Source organism: Punica granatum, chromosome 3 (assembly GCF_007655135.1).
Source record: "Punica granatum isolate Tunisia-2019 chromosome 3, ASM765513v2, whole genome shotgun sequence".
NCBI classification, from domain to species: domain Eukaryota; kingdom Viridiplantae; phylum Streptophyta; class Magnoliopsida; order Myrtales; family Lythraceae; genus Punica; species Punica granatum.
In genome coordinates this window covers 33,078,961-33,099,776 of record NC_045129.1, presented here as the reverse complement: position 1 = coordinate 33,099,776, position 20,816 = coordinate 33,078,961, and the positions used below count along the sequence as shown (strand labels likewise).

At 37.9% G+C, this 20,816-nt stretch overlaps 3 protein-coding genes and 1 pseudogene across 3 annotated transcripts; 2 read left to right on the top strand and 2 right to left on the bottom strand.

The window, feature by feature from the left end:
• The first annotated feature begins 101 nt into the window (after window positions 1-101).
• On the top strand, window positions 102-2,403 carry LOC116201636. Its single transcript, XM_031532925.1, has 4 exons — window positions 102-410; window positions 691-818; window positions 1,068-1,172; window positions 1,579-2,403. Exons 1-4 carry the CDS (start codon window positions 333-335, stop codon window positions 2,027-2,029), a joined length of 762 nt encoding a protein of 253 aa, XP_031388785.1. The 5' UTR covers window positions 102-332; the 3' UTR covers window positions 2,030-2,403.
• A 5,135-nt stretch (window positions 2,404-7,538) lies between these two features.
• Window positions 7,539-9,427, top strand: LOC116200824 (geraniol 8-hydroxylase-like). Its single transcript, XM_031531740.1, has 3 exons — window positions 7,539-8,059; window positions 8,202-8,630; window positions 8,700-9,427. The coding sequence occupies exons 1-3, from the start codon at window positions 7,592-7,594 to the stop codon at window positions 9,309-9,311; spliced, it is 1,509 nt and encodes a 502-aa protein (XP_031387600.1). The 5' UTR covers window positions 7,539-7,591; the 3' UTR covers window positions 9,312-9,427.
• Window positions 9,428-16,444: 7,017 nt separating this feature from the next.
• Window positions 16,445-16,984, bottom strand: LOC116200546. Its single transcript, XM_031531385.1, has one exon. It carries the CDS (start codon window positions 16,982-16,984, stop codon window positions 16,445-16,447), a length of 540 nt encoding a protein of 179 aa, XP_031387245.1.
• A 778-nt stretch (window positions 16,985-17,762) lies between these two features.
• Window positions 17,763-19,738, bottom strand: LOC116200545 (annotated as a pseudogene).
• Window positions 19,739-20,816: the final 1,078 nt, after the last annotated feature.

The following is a 20,816-nucleotide window of genomic DNA, read 5'->3' as shown; positions in this document are numbered from 1 at the left end:
CAGAATTGAATGAAATTATTTAAAAATTTGTAAATTCATTTATATTTATATAACACTTTTTAAAAAAATAAAAATTGAGGGCTTTTTATACGATCCACATGTGAGACTGTCTCTTCTCGGTGGGTGGGGCTCCTTCTCGACTCGAAGGGGTTCCTCTCTCTCTCTCTCTCTCTCCGAGTCTCTCAGGTTTATTCCTCAGCATATTTCCTCCACCACCATCGTCTTCTTCTTCTTCTCTCTGTAGATTAGGTCATCAATCTCTTCTCTTTTTCCATTTTCACGGTGATTGTACATAACCCTAACTTCATCTAACCTACCATCCGTCAATCCCCATGGCCGCTACTGTCCCCCACTCCGACGGAGACCAGCTGCTCGTCGACGGTCTCCGCGATCTCTCCATCTCAGATCAGGTACGCGCTCTTCTGCTTCTCCTTTTGTATCAAGTCCAATCTTTTCTTACCTTGGACGTATTTGTATTGGTCAGTCTGTGACTGTTGGTTGGTTGGTTGTCGATGTCGGTTGCCGTTTTGTTTCATCGGTAAAATGGCTCTGTTTTGGTCAAATTTTGTTGAGCGTTCTGAATAGCGACTGAAAAAAAATACCATTTCGTAATCTGCTTAATTGACAGAATGCAGTTCTTGAGGTATGATTTTTCTATTCAATTGAGCTTTTTGTTTTGTGATTTTTAAGGGAGAAGCATGTCCCCATAAGAGTCATGGAATGGGCTGCGGCGATCATGGAGGGGTCTGTGCTATATGCTTGGACAGTATTGCGCTTCAGGAGACGGCTCTTGTAAAAGGTTGCGAGCATGCCTACTGGTTTGTTGAAAAACTCCCTATCCTCTTTTTACTGTTTTGCCTTTGAATATGCTTCATTTACGGCTTTCAGCTTAGCCGTGAAGTAATTATATCTAGCAAAATTGAGCTTTTGAGGCATTTTGACAAGAAAACGTTCAACAAATCATTATATCACGCGATGCGATTTACATGTTGGATTAACCTTTGGGTATGTTCTACTAGAGCTGTTATGCTCGGTCTTAGTGGTTTCTTCTTGTGTTTCTTCTGCAGTGTGACATGCATCCTTCGTTGGGCCTCATATAAAGAGAATACAACCTGCCCTCAGTGTAAACTCCCATTTGAGTTCCTCAATGTCCATCGCGCTCTCGATGGCAGGTACATTATGTGCTTCTTATCAATTTCATCTATCTGGGCAATCGATTAGAAATTTTGTTTAGAGTGGCTTTGTAGATTAAAGTATATAAAAAAGGAAAATGTCAAACATCACAATTATTTCTAGGGAACGAGGTCTCGAGCTTCATTTTAAGGTTCGTTCAGTTGTGGTAGCTCAAGTTTTCTAGCAGGCTCCAATGTGGGAATTTGTTGTTTTTCAAGTATTCTAGTCAAACTGAAGCAAGGCATTCGAGTATAGCATACCCTTTTCTGCATCTCCTTGACATAGTTGTTTTAAGATCAGAATACATTGATATATTGAACTCAGCATCTAACCAGTTTTCTTAGTTGTAGCTTGATAATTATTACTTTACTCTTGTCCTGACAGAATTATGTGTTCCATTTGCAGCATCCTTGATTACATGTTTGAGGAGAGTGTCCGCCTGCTTCTGAGAGCCCCGTGGTTTGAGCCTCTAACTGTTCATAATCATGAAGATCGCTCGGAGGAGCCTGAATACTATTACCCTTACGAGTATGAGTATGAGTACGAGGATGAAGATCTCAATGAAGCTTATTTCCCTAGCTCAAGTCTTCGAATTGGGAATCGCCGTTGGGGAGACAATGGATATGTCAGGTCAGGGCGGCAGGAAGCCCGGCCTGTGTATCATCCAAATGCCCAGGAGGCAGCCTCCTCCAGCTCGTCATCCCGTCAAGCCAAGAAGAAAGAACCAGTGGCTGCTAAGGAGGCTACTGGGCGGCGTGCGAAGAGAGCGCTCAAGCGTGAAGCTGCTGACAAGGCGGCAGCAGCGCAAGCAGCGCACAAGCACCAGCAGCATCTGACAAGGCTTGGCAGGAAGTGATCCTGTTGGACCAGCCGAGTAAGCCCTTGGAACTGAAGATGTGCTATGTACAGTGTCTCATTCAATGATATTCTGAATGTGAAATAATTTGACATTGGAAGCTAGTTGCGATTAGGTTGTTCCAGTGACGACATACTTCTGTACAGTAGTATCGTGGTGTCATTGCATTTCATGATGACTTTGATATGATAGGATCAAATATTATGTTAGATGTATCTCTAGTTAGGCATCTCTTTTGTTGCATATGTTAGAGTGCTGCATTAGCGCACTCTTACAGAAGAAGAGCCTTTAAGTTGGTCGAACAGAGGATTTCGCTCTTTGGATATTTTATCTTTTATGCCATCAACATAATAAAAAGGGTGTATTGCGCCATATAACTTAACGTTGACAAATATTTATAGATCTATCCTAACGTTGTTAATCTAATGTCATCATCTAGTCTAGTGAATAGTTAGTGAAACAAAAATAGTAACGTTGTGATACCTCAAAAAAAAAAAAAAAAAAGCTATTGGGACCATCTGTCTATGTTAGGTTATATGATACAATAGACCATAATAAAAATCGGGTTTGGAATTTCCTCGTGGATAGTTGCCATCCATTGCTAAGTCATCTCTCTTTTTTTCGTGTGGGACTTCTTATGCAATCTCTTAATCCTATACACAATACCTAGCAAATCCCTATAATTTTCATAGGGCTTATAATTAATTGCAATAATCTTTAATTTAAAAGCTCGAATTGATAGCTAGCTTAGTTTTGTGTAATCAATTATATGGGTTGAAATAGAGAAAATCCTATCCCGTTTTGAATGTAAATAATATGAAACCACAAGAACGAACCAAATTTACAAAATAAAATCCCAATACAAGTTCAAGTAGATTCCATAAATAGTTTGTTTTATCTATGGGTGATCGGTTTCGGGTACACTGTATTTTTCATAATACTCGGACCCTATCCTATAAGGAACATGTTCCAAGATTTTAAAATCAGACCCAACCCTGTTGAATCATGGAATCGGAACCTACCCGGAACCTATATTATACCACAGGTTCCGGGTACCCTGTTGGAACCTGTAAATTTTTTCCTCTCGCTAAATAAAATCGAAAATATCACATATATAATCAATAATCACGCCAAATAGATTATCAATAAAATTTAGATTAATTCACAACAATGAAATAATAATATGTCTCATCAATCCATCAATAAATTTGAACATCCATAATACGATCTCATACAATAAAGTGTCTATGTTCTGATTCATTAGATGAGATAGTAACTTTACTCTTTTCTTTTTTTTTTAATAAATAATCGGTTCCGGGTACCCTGTAGGCAGGAACCGGAATCGGAACCGATTTTCACAGGTTCCTAATTTTAATATCCGGAACCTACCCTATTTTCAATACGAACTACCCAGATCATACCCGTTAAGATAGGTTTCAATCAGTTCCGGATATACCCGGTACCCGTGCACACCCCTAGTTTTATCGGATGAAACGGGGTTGTGCATCATCTCCTTTCTGGTGCTCTTGTTCAATCTCCTGGGAGTAGTAGACTACTGGATGTTCCTCTGAAGCTTCAGCCTATGACCGTAAGCCCCCAACCTAATGTTGCATCGTCATATCGGGTATGCCATTACGCCCTTCGATGATGAGTATAATAGATTGCAAATTCAATGGGCTTGTTTTTCCGATAAATTATTTGGTGTAATTCTCAAACTAAGTGAACGAAATTAACAGATTTGGTTTATATATGAGATGGGGTTATATATATATATATATATATCTATATATATATATATATGTATATATCGAGTAGAACAGTGAATGTAAGTCTATATAAATATAGAAGTCAAAGGTACTTTGACCGTTCCTTGAATTGAAGGGGCGGCAGTTATTTCATTAGGTGGTCAACGCCTGGGCAAATAATTTTGACCAACACTAATGAAAAGTGTCGTTGCTTGATTACGGTTAAATGGAGCCGATTGTTATACATATGCATGATAATATGTCTCTTTGTGAGGCATGTCCCAAATTAAAGGACACCATTCTCGTGCCCATTCAATCTATATAAAAAATTGGCGCTTGTGTCAAAATCAATTAATCGATAACATCGAAATTTCAGAAATTTGAGAGAGAGCTTGAGCGAGTCAGTTTCTGAATTTGCTTCTCGATAAACTCTAGCCTCGTTGTATTCCAAGAGTACTTGGTCAAAAACCCAAAGCAACTAAGTGTGGGGACAAATTTACTCTTTGAAAAGCGTTGACCCGTGCCTCGAGGCTTCCCCAATTTCATGTTTGTTCAAGTTCTATGTGGTTCGTGGTTATGGTTCGTAATTTGTATTAGAAGAGTCTCCTCCAATTGTCATCTCCCCACCGTCCCCAACAATCAAGCAGTAGATTTTCATAGAGATGGCTTCGGAGATGACAGCCTCTTCATGTCGATCAAAACCTTGGTCAGTTAAGGCTTTAGATTAGTGGCTTAAAATCGAATGGGAAAACTTGTATGGTGACAAGATTTTAGTGTTTCATAACAAAAGGTAAGGGTGATGAATGTGTGTGTAGTTCACTCATGATCTTCGTCATGCACCCATAAAAAAAAAGGAGATTAAGTGAAAAATAATTAACGCGTCTTATTAAGCGAGACAATTCGAAGTCCCTGACTGTTTGTCGATTCTATGATTAGACAGTGTTAAAGTATTCTCATGTTATGGTAAAGTAGAGAAACCGATTTTGGTGTATTTCAAAGTGTGGGGGGTCGATTTTCGATCAACGACCGGTTAAGATAGGACTGGGAGCCAGCCAACAAGGGAATATTCGTGAAATATCCTCAAAATTTAAAGTTTTATCGAATTTTTAGTCGGTTTCAAATACGATAATTGAAACAAGGTTGTGATCGATCCTAAAATATCTTCGTGATAGGGTGACTACGGAACCGAGGAAAGAACAAAAGTGGGAAAAGGAAAAGGACTTAATTTTGAATTTCATTTCTTCGCAAATTCCTAGTGTGTGTCGTTAAGATATTCCGTGTAAAATGCTTTTGATCGTGACTCGTATCCACGTACTTTAGATCAGATGAATCGTACCAAAACGCTTTTGCTCATCCAGATATTAATACAACTAATGGCAATGACAACGATATCAATAACAGCGATATGCAATATTGCTCAAGAGCACACTCGATTAACGATAACAATAACAACGATATGCAATATTGCTCAAGAGCACACTTGATTGTGAAAATGGCATTATGTGGCTTGCCATGGAGGCGTCAAGTGGTGCGTATTTTGGGGCCCCTGTGTCTTTATTTCGTATACAAATCGAGCCTATTCGATCTATTAAATTAGAGTCCAATTAATCGATAAGTTTAGTCTTATTAAACATTCGATTTATTTTATTTGCACCTTAATTCATCTAATTTGTATTACACGATTTTATTGTCCCAAAATTATCCCAATCGACTCAACCATCGTGTATGACTTTGTAGATTACTGGTTACGTTGACAATAATGTTGAAATCTCTATTACAACATTACAACCAATGAGCGATATAATGTATTTTAGATTAATTATGGAAAAATATATATTTTTTGTCCTATAAGTTTGGCATTCGGTCAGTTTTGGTCATATAAGATTTAAAACTACCGAATCAATCTTATGCGTTTGCGTTGTAAGACAAATTCGGTTCTATAAGTTTTGAAAAAAACATTTTTGGTCTCATAATTTGGAGTTTAATTAAAATGTGGTCCTATAAGTTTTAAAAAAGGAAGACATTTTTGGTCATATAAGTCACGAAATGATTCAAAATTGCCTTACAAATCAAACGTATAGAATTAATTTGGTACTTTTAAAATTTAAAAGATCAAAATTGATCGAATGCTAAACTTATAGGAACTGTTTTTGCCGATTAATTATATATAACACAACATGCATAACACAAATCATGCGAAGAGAATATTGTCCTAAAAACAAAGAACAGTTAAGCTATGTCTATATATACAGAATAAAATGAACTACACATGCTGTGAATAACTCTAATAAATGCTATTTTATCATTCAATATTATGAATGAAAACTACCTTTATTCTGAAATTTATTATTATACAAAACATTGATACGATATATAAATATGAAAGTGAATAGTAATCTACAAAAAAAAATCAGTTGAACATATATACAAATCGTCACAAGTTACTAATTTTATCAATTTGTCAAATGGCCTCAAAATGCTCTGTTGTTATATGAATTTTTTTTGATTTATTGAGATTTCTCTAAAAAATGAATTTTTGGATTTTTAAAAATATATAAATATAGATTTGTGGGATCGGTCGTTATTTTCTCGATTTTTTAGAAAAAATTATTTTTATTTTTATTTTTAAAACATATAGATATAGATTTTTTGGGACCGATGGCTATTTTCCCGGTTTTTGAGCTTTTGTGAGAAACACATTTTTTTAAATATATAGATATATATATTTAATTTTTTTTTATAGTTATGATGTGTTTTCTATTTGTTCTTGAAAAACAAATCATATCATATATATTTTTATAGATAAAGATATGATTTACTATTTATATTATATTTTTGGATGATACCTATAACTAGTGAATTTTTCACATATAAATCGTGACCAATTTGAGTTTGAAAATATTGTTACCCCACTATATGTCTTCAATTTTTCGCAGGCACGTAAGTTTATTTTAGATAAGTTCATAGACTTTTGGAAGTGAGTTTTCAACTTTTAAATTTTTCTCACACATGAATTTTTGTAGAATCTTAGGGTTCTTCAATTTTGTGTATGTAGTTTAAGTGTTAAATTTTAATAATGTTGAAGATAAAAATTCATCCTGACATTGTAAGATTTTTTTTTCAATTTTTTATGTATAATCTTGACAGTGTTGGATTTTTCAAGATTCATATTAAGTTCTCTTTACGTAATTTTTTCATTATCTAAAATAACATTATCATTAGCCTTATATGTCTAATAATATACTGTTATTAATTGTAAATTACTATTTTTAACATTTATAGTAAGTACTTTATATAATAAAATTAGCTAAAGAACGATCGCTTTTAATCACGTACAACTCACAGACTCAACTACTAGTTTGAAATAAATTAATAATTAATTGCAAAAAATTGTCCATGGATAATATAATATTTATTGGATAACTAACAAATTCACAAATCGCTCATTTTACGAGATTATGGTCACTTAATAATTGTAAAATTTAACTTATGATGATAAGAAAATTACAAAACACAGTATTTTAAAATTTTTGCAAAATGAAGTTTTTATACTTGAACTTACAACACACCCTGCTCTTCTATTTTACTTCTAATCTCACAAATAGAACATCTCATGCACATTTTATTATATCTCGAGAAAAAAAAAAGAAAAAAAAAGATATAGAACATTTTACTGTACTTCTGCTCTATTTGTTACCAGCTTGAGAGGGACTTCTTTTTGGGCTTCCTTATCCTTCTTGTAACATAATATATATGGTTGATCGCTTTAGTTGATAGATAGCCAGCAGTCCATGTCCCGCAGAAAGAGAGAGAGAGAATGGACTTCTTGCTGTTGATTTTGGGGCTGTGCCTCTCCTGGGGGTTGCTCCAAGCCCTCGTCTACATTGCAAACAGAGGTAAATCGAACAAAGTTGGGAAGCTGCCGCCAGGTCCGAGGCCGCTCCCGGTGATCGGGAACCTACTCGAGCTCGGTTCCCTACCCCACAGGTCCCTCGCCAAGCTTGCTAGTGCCCATGGTCCCATCATGAGCCTGAAGCTGGGCCGCATCACCACTGTGGTCATCTCCTCATCCTCGATGGCACGAGAGATCCTCCAGACCCATGATGTCACCTTCTGCAACCGCATGAGCCCCGATAGTGTAACAGCTGTCCGCCACGATGAGCTCGGGTTGCCTTGGATCCCGGTTGCTCCGCTCTGGAGGAACCTCCGCCGGATATGCAACGTGCACCTCTTTGCGCTCAAGACGATCGACTCAAGCCAACACCTCCGCCACCGAAAAATCCAGGTGTTTGAAAATTATATATAAATAAAAGATTATATACAATAAACAATTAATGGTGGCTTGTCGAGCGTTTCCAATGGTATTTGCAAGTTCTGTCTGTCTTCTTCTTTATATATGAAAAATTGGCGTATATATTTGGCACTAGGAACTGCTGGCTTACATCGGGAAGTGCAGTGAGACGAGAAGCTCGGTGGGCATTGGCGAGGCGGGATTCTCGACTACGCTTAACCTTCTTGGAAACACGACCCTCTCCATGGACCTGGCAGACCCCACATCGGAGTCGGCCAAGGAGTTCAAGGAGTTAGTGTGGCAGATAATGGCAGAGGTAGGAAAGCCGAATCTGGCGGACTACTTCCCAGTGCTCAGGAGGATGGACCCGCAGGGTGTGAGGCGGAGGACGACTGGTTACAACTGGCGCATGTTCGATGTTTTCGATAGGATCATCAATGACAGGCTGCAGGTCAGGGAGGTCCCTGGCTCCGTCAGGAAGTATGATATGTTGGATACTCTGCTTGACCTCGTTGAAGATAAAAAGGAGGGCATGGATCTGTTTCTAATGAAGCACCTGTTCCTCGTAAGCCTATGCTTCTGCATCTATTTCTCCTCCTCGTCGAATATTTTTTAATTTCTCAATGATGTTCAGGATCTGTTTAGTGCGGGGACTGATACCACTTCAAGCACGTTGGAGTGGGCGATGGCTGAGCTGCTTCGCAATCCTGAGAAGTTATCGAAAGCGCAAGCCGAGCTCGAACAGGTGATGGGCAGGGGCAACCCTATCGAGGAATCGGACATTGATCGACTACCGTATTTACAGGCAACGGTGAAGGAGACCTTCCGAATGCACCCAGCAGCCCCACTGCTGCTCCCTCGTAGGGCCGGAGCCACCGTGCAGGTTGGCGGCTACACCATCCCTGAGGGCGCACAAGTCCTGGTCAATGTCTGGGCCATAGGCAGGAACCTGGCCTCGTGGAAGAACCCAGACGAATTTATTCCAGAGAGATTCTTGGGACTAGACGTCGATGTCAAGGGGCAGAACTTCGAGCTCTTGCCGTTTGGCGGAGGGCGGAGAATATGCCCAGGCCTACAATTGGCCATGAGAATGTTGCACCTGATGCTTGGATCGCTCCTTAACTCTTTTGATTGGAAGCTCGAAGACGGGGTTACTCCAGAAACAATGGAAATGGGGGATAAGTTCGGGATCACATTACAAAAGGCACAACCTCTCCGAGCCGTGCCTTTGCCGATCAAGAAATAAATTTTAGATTGAGTATTTTTATTTTTTTTTTAAAAAGAGACTCATGTGCCTAGTAGTATGAAATAAAAATTATAATAATTAATAAAAGAGCATAAATAGTTCTGCATTACATCATCTTTGATTAGACTGACTACTTATGTGTGGAGTGAACTTATGTGTGGAAAGCGAGGTTTCTGGTTGGAGCAGGACCATTCTAAAGGGAGTTCGGGGTCATTTTTGATGAAGGAAATAATGATTGGTAACGACAAATAATTTACAAACTTTAAACGGTGCATTTGGATCACGGCATAGGAATTGACAGGCATTAGAATTGATAGGGAATAATTGGAATGGAATTAGAGTTTAGAGTATAGTTCAATTCTTTTGATTAGTTCAACCTCGGAATCAATAGGGAATCGAATGCAACCGTTTTAAAAGAAGAGCAAAGAGACAATTTTGTCCATGCAATAGACAAATTGCATCAATAAGATAGTTTTCATAATTTGCATCCGTTGGGATCCTTCTATACATCAATTTCTATTCTATTCGATTCTATTTCGGTGTACCAAACGCAACCTAGTTAGGTTGTGATGAGAATATTTATGATAGTGAAATTGAAAAAGGCGAAGGAAAAACATGAAATGTCTCACAGATGAGTCTGACCAAATGAAAAAAAAAAGTAAAAAGGCAAGGAAATCCATCATCAATTATCGGGAAATAATTAATAATAATAATAATATTATTATATATAATTTATATTAAAATATAAATATTTTTTTTCTTTTAATAAACGAGTTATATATATATATATATATATGTCAGCACCCCATTTCGGTCTACCGGCTCCAAAGTGACAAAATCGTCACCCCGTATGAGGGAAGTATTTCTAGCAAATTGCTCGAGCATCCATGGCCTTTGAAAAAGTGACATTTTTCTAATTTAACATCAATTTTATAAAAATATTTTACGGGATGTCTTTGAATTTCACGCGTGTCGATGTCAATTTTCAAAATCCGGGAAGAAAACTCAAGGCCAGAAAAATTTTTATTGCATAATATTGATCCATAAATTTTTCTGAACACAATGCCGGTCCCGAATCATTTTTTGGACATCCAATTGTAAAGACGAGATTTTAATTTCCACGCGCGTTAAATTTGAATTTTCGAATTAAAAAAAAAAGGGTGTGTCAGAGTCAACGGTCAAACCAACCGTTGCCTCCTTCTAAAAATATTCGACCCTTTCCTACTTGGATCACCCACCCACAATGTATGTGTCCCATTTAAATATTTTATTTTTGTAATTATATGTATGCAACGTGACCATGTCGGAAATTAGAGTTTATCGGGCGGTCAACCAAATGGCTATCTCGACGACTCGAAACCCGTAAATCAAAGCATTCGGCAAATTTCTAATTAACCTAAAATTCTACATACGGGGTAATCGGGACGTTGAATTTGGCTAAATTAAATCACTTGACTCTTTTAAATAAATGGTACGAATTGATTAATAATCTGTAATCACGTCGACAGTTCAAGAACTGTTAGCCATGCCCTTTTCAAATTCACAATTTCAAAAGCACCGAGATACGTGCAACGTAATCTTGATTTTCATACACACACATATTTACCGATTCAAGGGCATGATTACTGGTTTTTGTCCTGCCGTCACTCTAGTGTGGGTTTGTGTTTAGAACGGGTTAAAACATGAAAAAACGGATTAATCACAAACTCGGCATAATCAACACGGGCAAATAGTCAAGTAGAGGGCTAGGTTTTGGGTTTTAGGTGAAAACAATTTTAATCTATAAAAGCCATATTGCCACGATACAGAATAATCTAAAAATAACCCACACATTCGAGACTCGACCACAGACGTCATGTCTATCGGGTCCGTTTTAAATAATGCCGAATGCTACATACCCTATCCATCATCTTTTTTTTTGTTTTTTAAGGTAGGATTTGTATGCCAAGATATCCCGGATAATAATTGATTAACTCACGTAAATTCGGCAACAACAAAATCTCATTGTTTGTTTATTTGCGCTTACTTGTTACATTTTTTTGTTATGCGGGTCGAGTCCGATCCTTTAGGATACAATTCACATGGGGTCCAACGCCCCAATCGTAGATTACGGGATCTAATCCCCTAAACACCGAGTGCGCACCTTAATTTCAATTTCAGTCTTTTCAAACCACACGGTGAGCATGAGTGGGATAATGACCGAACGCGAACCGACCGGGATTTAGTTGTTGTAATTTGTATTTTATTTATTTGAGAGAACAATGTAAGGATTTATGTTGTACGCTTATTCATGTAAGAACCCCGGTCGGAGAGCGGACAGTCAGAGTGTTTATTCGAATTTACGGTGTCAAAACGCGTAAGATGAGCGGAACTTAATTAAGCGGTAATTAAATAAAAATGGCAAGCCTAGACAAGCTAGAGTACCGATAAGGCATGCGAGATATAGGCTCGCATGTAACAGAACTCCCGAATTCGGAACCTCGGGTTTCCCAGACCATATGCCTTAACAATTAGGTGTACCCCGTACTCCTAGACCGGACAACTCACCGGCCCTCGACCTTCGGGTCGTAAACAGGTAGTGGCGACTCCTTCTCACGTGCGTCCGTCGCATGTCCCCGGGAAGGTAGACACTCCCAAGCCGCGTTGCATTTAGGCGCGCGCATGCGTGCCCTGACGAGACGAAATTCGGGTGCGCACAATATATATATAGATAAATATGAAATAACTACTTTCAATATATAAATGGAAAGAACAATAACATTTCAGTGCAATTTTTATAAAGAAAATCATTTTAATCAGATGTTGTAATCCATTAGGTATTCGCAAAGAATTATAATATTATTTAAAATATTCATGTAGTATTTATGAATATTTTAAGTACTTCATAAAATAATTTATATGGTTTATAATAAAATATATTTTCCCTTTTATGAACAAGTTAGATATATGAATTAACTACTTTTAAGCACAATTGGAAAATATAATAACATTTCAGTGCAAGTTTTATGAATAAAATCATATTAATTAGATGTTGTAATTAGTTTAATATTTGCAGAAAATTGTAATATTGATTAAAATATTCATGTAATATCGTATAAATATTTTAAGTACTTCAAAAAATGATTTATGAAAAATGGAAATTCACATAAGAAAATTTTTCATGATTGAATTTTACGTATACTATAAAATGAGGAAAAATATATCTATATATAGTAAAATTTCTTTTGGAAGCAATTATTGATGTTATTAAATACTAATTAAGTTGTGATGAGACAGTTTTACAATAGCGAAATTGAAAAAGACAATAACATTTATGCCAATAAAAGAAACAAATTGAAATATCTCTCACAAAGGATTTCAACAACAAAAAAAAAAGAGAAGAGAAGGAACCCTATCGTTAATTATTGTGAAATAATTTTTATTATTTTATGATAAAATGCAAAATTATTTTTTTCTTTTAGTAGAGAAGTTGATATATTAATTAACTATTCTTAAGTACAATTGAAAAAGATAATAATATTTTGTGCAAAATTTATGACGGAAATCATGTCAATCGGATGTTGCAATCAGTTAATTATTAAAAGAAAAGTGTAACTAAGTTCAAAATATTTATGTAATATTATATGAAAATTTTAAGTACTTAAAAAACAATTTATAAAAAATTAGAATTTTATATTACCCAAAATATAGAATTTTATAAAAGAAATTTTTTTATGATGAAATTTTACTTTTATTAGAAAATAAGAAACAAATTAATATGTTGTAAACACGAGCAATGCACAAGCTTAAATAGTCTTCCGATGGGTCAATAAAAATTATATCATACAATCCAACTTTGAAATGTGGATCTCAATTGCATTTCATTCTTTAAAAATTATCCGAAAATAAAATACCCAATAAAAATTATATTATCCACCCCGTATGGAGTGATCCTCTTGTCTAAGTGTAGCGATTTTTCTTACTCTGCTCTAAAATCCTCTCCCATTTGGAATTTATCGACCACACATGCTTTGCTTGGCCTCTCTATAACTGAAGTTCGTCCAAAATCATACTCACCGAAAACCCAATATAAAGCGAAAAAATCAAATGCATTAGACAAATAAATTTACATATATGTGAGGCGATAAGCAAGCAAATTTAATATCAGTTGGAATTTAATTCTGTCCATATAAGCATGATCATATCTATTCTTCACTAGTCAAACAATGTTGTTGCCTGTTGGTCCCGAGATTAAATTTCGATGGGCCTGCATCTGTTCTCAGCATCCGATTTTCTTGTCACATACGATACTTTTGATCTCATACCACCCACACCTTATAAACTTTTTCATTTAATAATAACGCGCAGTCAACGTGCGGCACCTACCGTAAGAGATAAAATGTGAATAATGGCGAAAGGTGTTCGCTCACGTTGCCAAATTAGGAAAGGCTTGGATTGCACGACTCATACTCTTCTGTAAAGAGATAAAATGACAATAATGGCGAAAGGTTTTCACTCACGTTGCCAAATTAGGAGAGGCTTGGATTGCACGACTCATACTCTTCCTTGTCTTGGCTTGAGATATTTCGACTGGTGGTGGGACCTATCCATCACAGGAGGAGAATCTCCAATATCTCATAAATGGTACGTTGCCATCCCGAGTCTCAATGTAACAAAATAGGAAAGTGATCCATCCATCCATCCATATCCATAAATAAAACTAAAACTCTCATTTGATTGGACATATATCAAGCTAATAAATTTTCACTTTTTATTTTATTTTTATTTTGATTCTTTTGATATTAGCTTATAATCTCATCTAAAGCTTACATATATATATATATATATATATTAATAATTTATTTACCTAAATAAAAATTTTTATTTTAAGTTGCCACCAATTTTCGGTGAAATACGATGTTGCTCTAGCCTATTATTAACAATTTTCGCTTGAGTTGGTTTTGATCGCAAAATGTTTTAAATAAATTTTGAAGTTCACTTAAAATTAATGGAGTTCTCAATGATGAGTTTTCCATTAAATTTGTACTTAATAAAAATTATAATATTTCATATTTATAAATTTGCTGCATTACTATAATATGGTGCATATATATTTTTCAAACGCGATAAAGCACCCCATATATTTTTTACTTTTTATTACTAAATAAAAGATTCCTCATAATTTTACAAAAAAATAAAGAATCTCGATAATAATTGAGTGCATTCTAGCATGATATCATGTATCAAAAATATCTCGGAATCAAATGAAATATATTGCAATAAGGACATGCTGTAATAGTAACATATAAAAAAATATGAGATACTTAATGCAAAGCAATTAAGTAGAATTATATGCTAATAAATATAGTGGCAACACTATGCCTAATCTACAAATAGATATGGTATAATTATATCTACAAAGCATGAATTAATATTTTAATTTTTAAAATATTAATTGTATCTCTATATTTAATATTTCATATAAACTTTTGCATTTTTATACTTTCTTATCGCGTTGTCTAATTAAGATTCTCATTTTTTCCTCCACGTCCATGTGTTTACTAAATCAAGACAATTTCGAATTTAGAGTGCTATATCAATTTTAAAATAAGTCACACGATATTAAATAAATTGCTAATATTTTTTTTTGGGTAGAAAAGGCAGGCATATATTAATCAACCAAAAGGAGGAAGTACAGGAGGCTGAAAAGTATAAGCCTCGATACAGGTAGAGCGGGAACTCGAGAGTCCCATAAGATCAGCTAAATACTAGGTTAGACAACTCCAGAGGAGGTGAATCAAAATATATCGTGTCTCGAGTTACAATATTGTTTATCACTGGCCATATGAGCCAAGCCATCAGCGACCTTGTTGCCTTCCCGAAAAGTGCGTCGCATCCTAAATCCGGCGAAGCGCTGAATGAGATTCCTACAATCGGAAATAATGGGCATTACTGGAAGATTAGTGGAGGAAAGATTCAGGATAAGATCACAAACCACTTTAGCAGCGAGTTCCGTAATGAGAAACTGGATGCTTTGATCTAGTGCCATTTGAATTCCCTCTCTAAGGACCCAAGCTTCTGCAATGAAGTGATTGCAGACTCCAAGGGGGCAAATGAAACCCCTAATCTAGCCTCCCTGAGAGTTATAAAGAACTCCCCCTGCTCCCGCAGCACCCGGACAGCCTCTAGCTAAACCATCAATGTGGAGCTTTATCCAGGATTGGGGAGGCAGGGTCCAAGAGATAGCAGTCGTAGAGGAATGATTATGATGGAGAGATAAAATCACTTAGGAAAGGCCGTAGGTGATGATCTTGTAGGAAGTATTGCACAAACTAATGGGGCGGAATTGGGAGATAGTTTCAGGAGTGTCACACTTGGGAATGAGGGAGAGAAGGGTGTCATTGACCCTCTCGGGAAGGTCTGCCCCCTCAAAAATAAAAAAAATAAAAATAAAAACAAATGTAATCACAGATACTCCAACAATATCCCAATATTTTTGGAAAAAAATTGGGCGAAGGCCATCCGGGCCAGGAGCTTTCCGAGGCTTCAAACTTTTGAGAGCTCCCAAAATCTCCAAATCAAAAAACAAATTTCCTGAGACAGAGTTGGGCTTCCCGGGAGATGAATCTAGCGGGAAGGTACGAGAAATCGGGAGTGAGAGAGCCAGCAACATGCTCAGAGACAAAGATTGATGAAAAAGGATTGGATCATGGAAGAAATAGTCATAGCATCAGTGAACCAGGCTCCAGCCAAGTTACGAAGAGAAGGAATCTTGCTCCTTTTACGGTTAATAAGAGTAGAAACACGGAAAAAAAAAAGCGAGTGTTACGGTCCCCCTCCATAATCCACTCGGTTCTTGATTTGAGCAACCAAAGGTCTCTATCATTTTCAAGGATGGAACGATAGTCCTCTCTGAGATCCTTCTCGAGATTAGTTAAAAAAGAGCGAGGGATTAACAGCAGGGGCTTTTTGGATACAATTAAGACGAGCAGGTATCCGTTTTTTTCCTATGAAAGATATTTTCAAAAGTATCTCTGTTCCAAACTTTTGCATTAAGAGAAAAACAAGAGATGGCAGGATCGAGGATATTGCCACCTTCATTCCAAGAGTACTTGAGTAATGTCGGGAGTGTATGGTGGGACATCCACATGGTTTCAAACCGGAAGGGGCGAGGTAAACGGGGTTTGAGTTACAGGATTAAAGGTTCGTAAAATGGGGCAATGGTCCGAGTGGACTCTGGGAAGGTGGGCAACCTCGGCATTTGGAAAGGTCAGTCTCCAGGATGGGTTAGCTACAGCTCTGTCCAGACGTTCCTGGACGAGGCCACCAGCATCCCTGAGATTGGTCCAAGTGAACCGGGGGCCCGAGAAACCCAAATCAGATAGATGGCAGGAATTAAGCATGTCAGAAAATTTAAGAGAGCGATTAAAATTGACTAGCCCACCACCAAAATTTTCAGATTCAGAGAGAATTTCATTGAAATCACCCATGGCAAGCCAAGGGAGAGCGCAACCATCGTAGACATTTTTAAGATTATCCCATAAAATTAGTCTTTCACACGGTCTAAGGTTAGAATATATGGCGGAGAGCAGCCAAGAGGAATTAGAGTTTGGTACCTTCACCACTGCATGTATCTCTTGTTCGGTGGAGCCAATTATCTCGATAGTGACTGCCTCTGAGTTCCAGAGCAGCATAATCCCACCTCGACGTCCAATCGAGTCGGTTGCGATTGCATTTTCAAAGGGGAGCTAGTGAGTTATTCCCTTTGCCCTTTCTCGGGGGGGGGGGGGGGGGGGGGGGAGGGGACGGGTCTTTGTCATGAAGAGGATATCCGGCCGGTGAAGGCGTCCTCATTATCAATTTGTGGTGGATCCATATAATTAACAAGGTTGACAGAGGAAATGGCAAGAGGGCCAAGTTGAGCAACCGGGATGTCATATAACATTTGATGTGTGTCGTGCGACCGACAGAGTCTGATATCGTGCGACCTCAGATATTGTGCACTCACAGTGCCCCTCATTAGGAGGTGCACTTCTGGTACCACGACTGCCACCGGGGACTTTTCCAGGTGAATATTTACCGGGGGGAGAAGCGGAGCCTCTGATGAGTGTTGCCGCGAGCCAAGGCTACTGCCATTTCGTCTCTCTAAGCATTGTGAGGGAAGGTCGTGTTAAGGATCGAGAGAGGGGCCATGATTATGGCGATGTAGCCTATTGAACGGTGCTGGTGATCTGCTTCTCCTCCTGGGGTAATGATTAGGAGAAGAACGAACCACGTAGCTAATTTTTTGACATTAGAGATGACTCGTGCCAAAATGCTTTTACATCTTCAAATTTTTGTGCTAGGGCCTCGAGACTTCTCTTACGACGCGCATGTCTCTTCAACTCTAGCTACATACCATATGTCCATATATGTCTACAAACTTGTCGTGTGGTACAGGCACAATGGCTCATCCCGACACAATAGCTCATCTCCAGATATCAATACAAAAAATAATGTCAAATGCTGATTCAATTATTAATTCCATTCGAGAGCACGCTGCAATATTTTAAGATGTTACAACCGTCTAATTTAAAAGGATTAACCTTATTAGTTATGGCGTAGTTATTTATTTGTTCTCTTACAAACGCTTCACGGAACTGGCTACTCGAAGGGTTCCTTAATCATATGGGATATGGCACATACGCAGAAGGAGACAGCCTAGGACTGACAATAGCTGAAAGAGGTACAGCCTTTTGGAGAGTGAGACCAAAGGTCTCATCCATATTTAGCTCATAGGCCCCATTCGGCAGGTTCCAGTCGAAGGCGTGTACCAATGTCCCCAGTATGTACTCGACCAGCAACATCCCGAACCTCATCCCCGCGCATATCCTCCTCCCAGCCCCAAACAGGATAAGCTCGAAGTCATTACCCCAGGGACTGATCCCAGCGCTCTTCCCAGTATTCAGGAACCTCTCAGGCATGAACTCCAGGGGGTTTTCCCATGTTTCAGGATCTCTCCCTATGGCCCAGACGTTCACGGCGAGCCTGGTGCCTCTAGGGATGTCGTAGCCATGCACCTGGCAATCCTCAGCCGCAAGACGGGGTATGAGGGGCGTCGATGGGTGCTTCCGGAGAATTTCCTTGCATAAGGCTTGGAGGTAGGGCAGCTTTGGGAGGTCGGATTCGTAGAGGCGCCGCTCCCGGCCGATGACCTTGTCCATCTCTTCAAGAGCACGGTTGAGGATGCTAACAACTCTGCAAGTGCCCATTCTATGGCACTCGATGCTGTGTCCGTCCCAGCAACGAAAAGATCCTAAAATGAATAATGAGATTGGAAACTTATTATGTCATACTTTCAACTATTTTCACGTTTTCTTAAAGGGAAAAGAACATATTCCACCGAAAATGGGAAAAACATACGGACTGATCCAAGCAGATTATTTATGCTAAACTTAGCCCTTTCGCACATATTATTTCAAGCAGAATTTTTACTCAATTTAACTATATCGATAGTAAAAATTAATGATAGAAATTCCGAAATGCTATATAGCATACCTCGAGAAGACCCTTAATGTTGATCAAACTAGGTCTTTTGTCCCTTGAATTTACTTTATCAGCCATCAACATATCAAGAAAATCAGGCTTCCCTACACGCTGATGAGCAGTCCCCACATGTTGCTCGATCATCTCATTCAGCAATGCATCAAACTTCTCATGTAACGTCTTCATCTTACGTTCTATCCCTTGTAAATCCATCCATCTGACGTACTGTATATAATCTCCAATGTTAAAACGACCTGCCAAAGTGAGATTCTCCACCACAAGGTCCTTGAACTTATTGGACTCGACTCCCCTGGCTCGAACATTCTCCTGCTGAATATCATTTGCCCGAGGATGTTTGCTAACGTACACGAGAGCATCTCGGGCATGACCACGGGCTTGCCTCTACTGCTTATGCCACACATGGCTTGGAGTATGTGCCCCACCTCTTGCTCACGGACCCAGGTCCAGTCCTCGATAGCTTTCCCCCCAAGCAAGTGGAGGCTGCTCAGCTTCCTCAGCAGCTTCCAACTAGGGCCGTAATTGGCAAAAACCATGTCCTCCGCATCATAGGTTACACGGGCGGCCGTTATTTTGGGACGGCTCGAGAAGTTGGCATCTAGGGTTTTCAGGAAAGCCTGGGCTGCGGAGGGAGTTGAGGCCGTGACCATGTCAGCTGTGCCCATCTTGAGGTACATCACGGGGCCATATTGTTTTGCCATCTTTGCCAGGGCTTCGTGAGGCTTGTCCCCTAGGAGAGGAAGGGCCCCCACGATTGGCCATCCTTTCGGGCCCGCCGGAAGTCTCAGGGGACGACGATTTCGAAAGAGATAACTATGGGAGAATCGAGCAATGAAGAGGAGTAGAACCGCCAAGACAATCTCCCTAGAGGGGAGTTTATCAATTATTGGGATGAGTGGAGCCATTGTTAAGGCACAAATGTGGTAGTCCAGACTCCAGAGTCTATCAATGAAGAGCTATATAATATAATCAATATGGATTTGTTCAAACGATTCAATACTTATTCCGCTTAAGCAAGATCTCAGGTTCGAGTTCTCATGAATGCAAAAAATTCACGCTGTAAGAGTTTTATCTCTTAGTGGGTCAACCTGGCTCGACTGGATTAGTCAAGACCCAATTGAATTTCCAGATATCATGATTCACACCGAAAAAAGACTTATATAAATGGCCGACAAATCTTTTCATTAAAACGACTCATGCAAAGACACATGAGATTTCAAAAGAAAAAAAAACGTTCAACTCAAGGGATCAACTATTAAAACTTAAAGATATAATTTTATGAATATCTATATATATATATATATATATATATATATAAAAGCAGATACAGGCCCCGCCTATAGCCTTAGAATGCTCAAATTATCGAATGAAGTTTTCTCAATTTTTTAGTTTTTCTTTTAAATTTAATAATAAATTTACATTGAAACTAATTTCTTTTAATTCTTAAAATCTTTTGAAAATAAAAATAATTTCAATAGAAAATTAAATTTTTCAATGAAAAAATATGTCATGATAACATCTGGGTAAAATAAAATAATTTTCTAATTTTTCATGAGGTGTTTTTAGTTATGAAAATACTTAATAAAGCACTTTTTAATTACATAAATAATTTTTCTATTTTGAGTTTTTTAAGTTTTCAAATATTTTTGATGACAACAAAGTTTGAAGTTTTTTTTTCAAAAATATTTTAGGGAAAAAGACAAAAACCCCCCTTGTGGTTTGAGGTTGGGACAAATCGCACAATGTTCTTTTTTTTGTGACAATTAGCTTCCTGTGGTTTGCTCTGTCAAACATATGGGGTTACGGCATTATTTTTTTTCATTTTCAGTCCTCAATCTTTAACCTTGTAAACATTTTGGTTATAAATCTTTTTCTTTTATCGTTCATATCCTAAAATTTTCATTTTATTTCAGTTTAGTCCATCGATGAAAATCGGAAGGGAATCGGGATCGGCCCGACCCCTCCACCTTGGTCACCGGCGAC

What these genes read in the sequence shown, in the direction of transcription:
- LOC116201636 (XM_031532925.1), top strand. Translation starts at nt 333, where the DNA reads ATGGCCGCTACTGTCCCCCACTCCGACGGAGACCAGCTGCTCGTCGAC. An exon ending in ATCTCTCCATCTCAGATCAG is followed by an intron (nt 411 to 690) that starts GTACGCGCTCTT and finishes GTGATTTTTAAG; the next exon opens with GGAGAAGCATGTCCCCATAA. An exon ending in GGTTGCGAGCATGCCTACTG is followed by an intron (nt 819 to 1,067) that starts GTTTGTTGAAAA and finishes TTTCTTCTGCAG; the next exon opens with TGTGACATGCATCCTTCGTT.
- LOC116200824 (XM_031531740.1), top strand. Translation starts at nt 7,592, where the DNA reads ATGGACTTCTTGCTGTTGATTTTGGGGCTGTGCCTCTCCTGGGGGTTG. An exon ending in TCCGCCACCGAAAAATCCAG is followed by an intron (nt 8,060 to 8,201) that starts GTGTTTGAAAAT and finishes ATTTGGCACTAG; the next exon opens with GAACTGCTGGCTTACATCGG. An exon ending in TAATGAAGCACCTGTTCCTC is followed by an intron (nt 8,631 to 8,699) that starts GTAAGCCTATGC and finishes AATGATGTTCAG; the next exon opens with GATCTGTTTAGTGCGGGGAC.
- LOC116200546 (XM_031531385.1), bottom strand. Translation starts at nt 16,984, where the DNA reads ATGCTGCTCTGGAACTCAGAGGCAGTCACTATCGAGATAATTGGCTCC.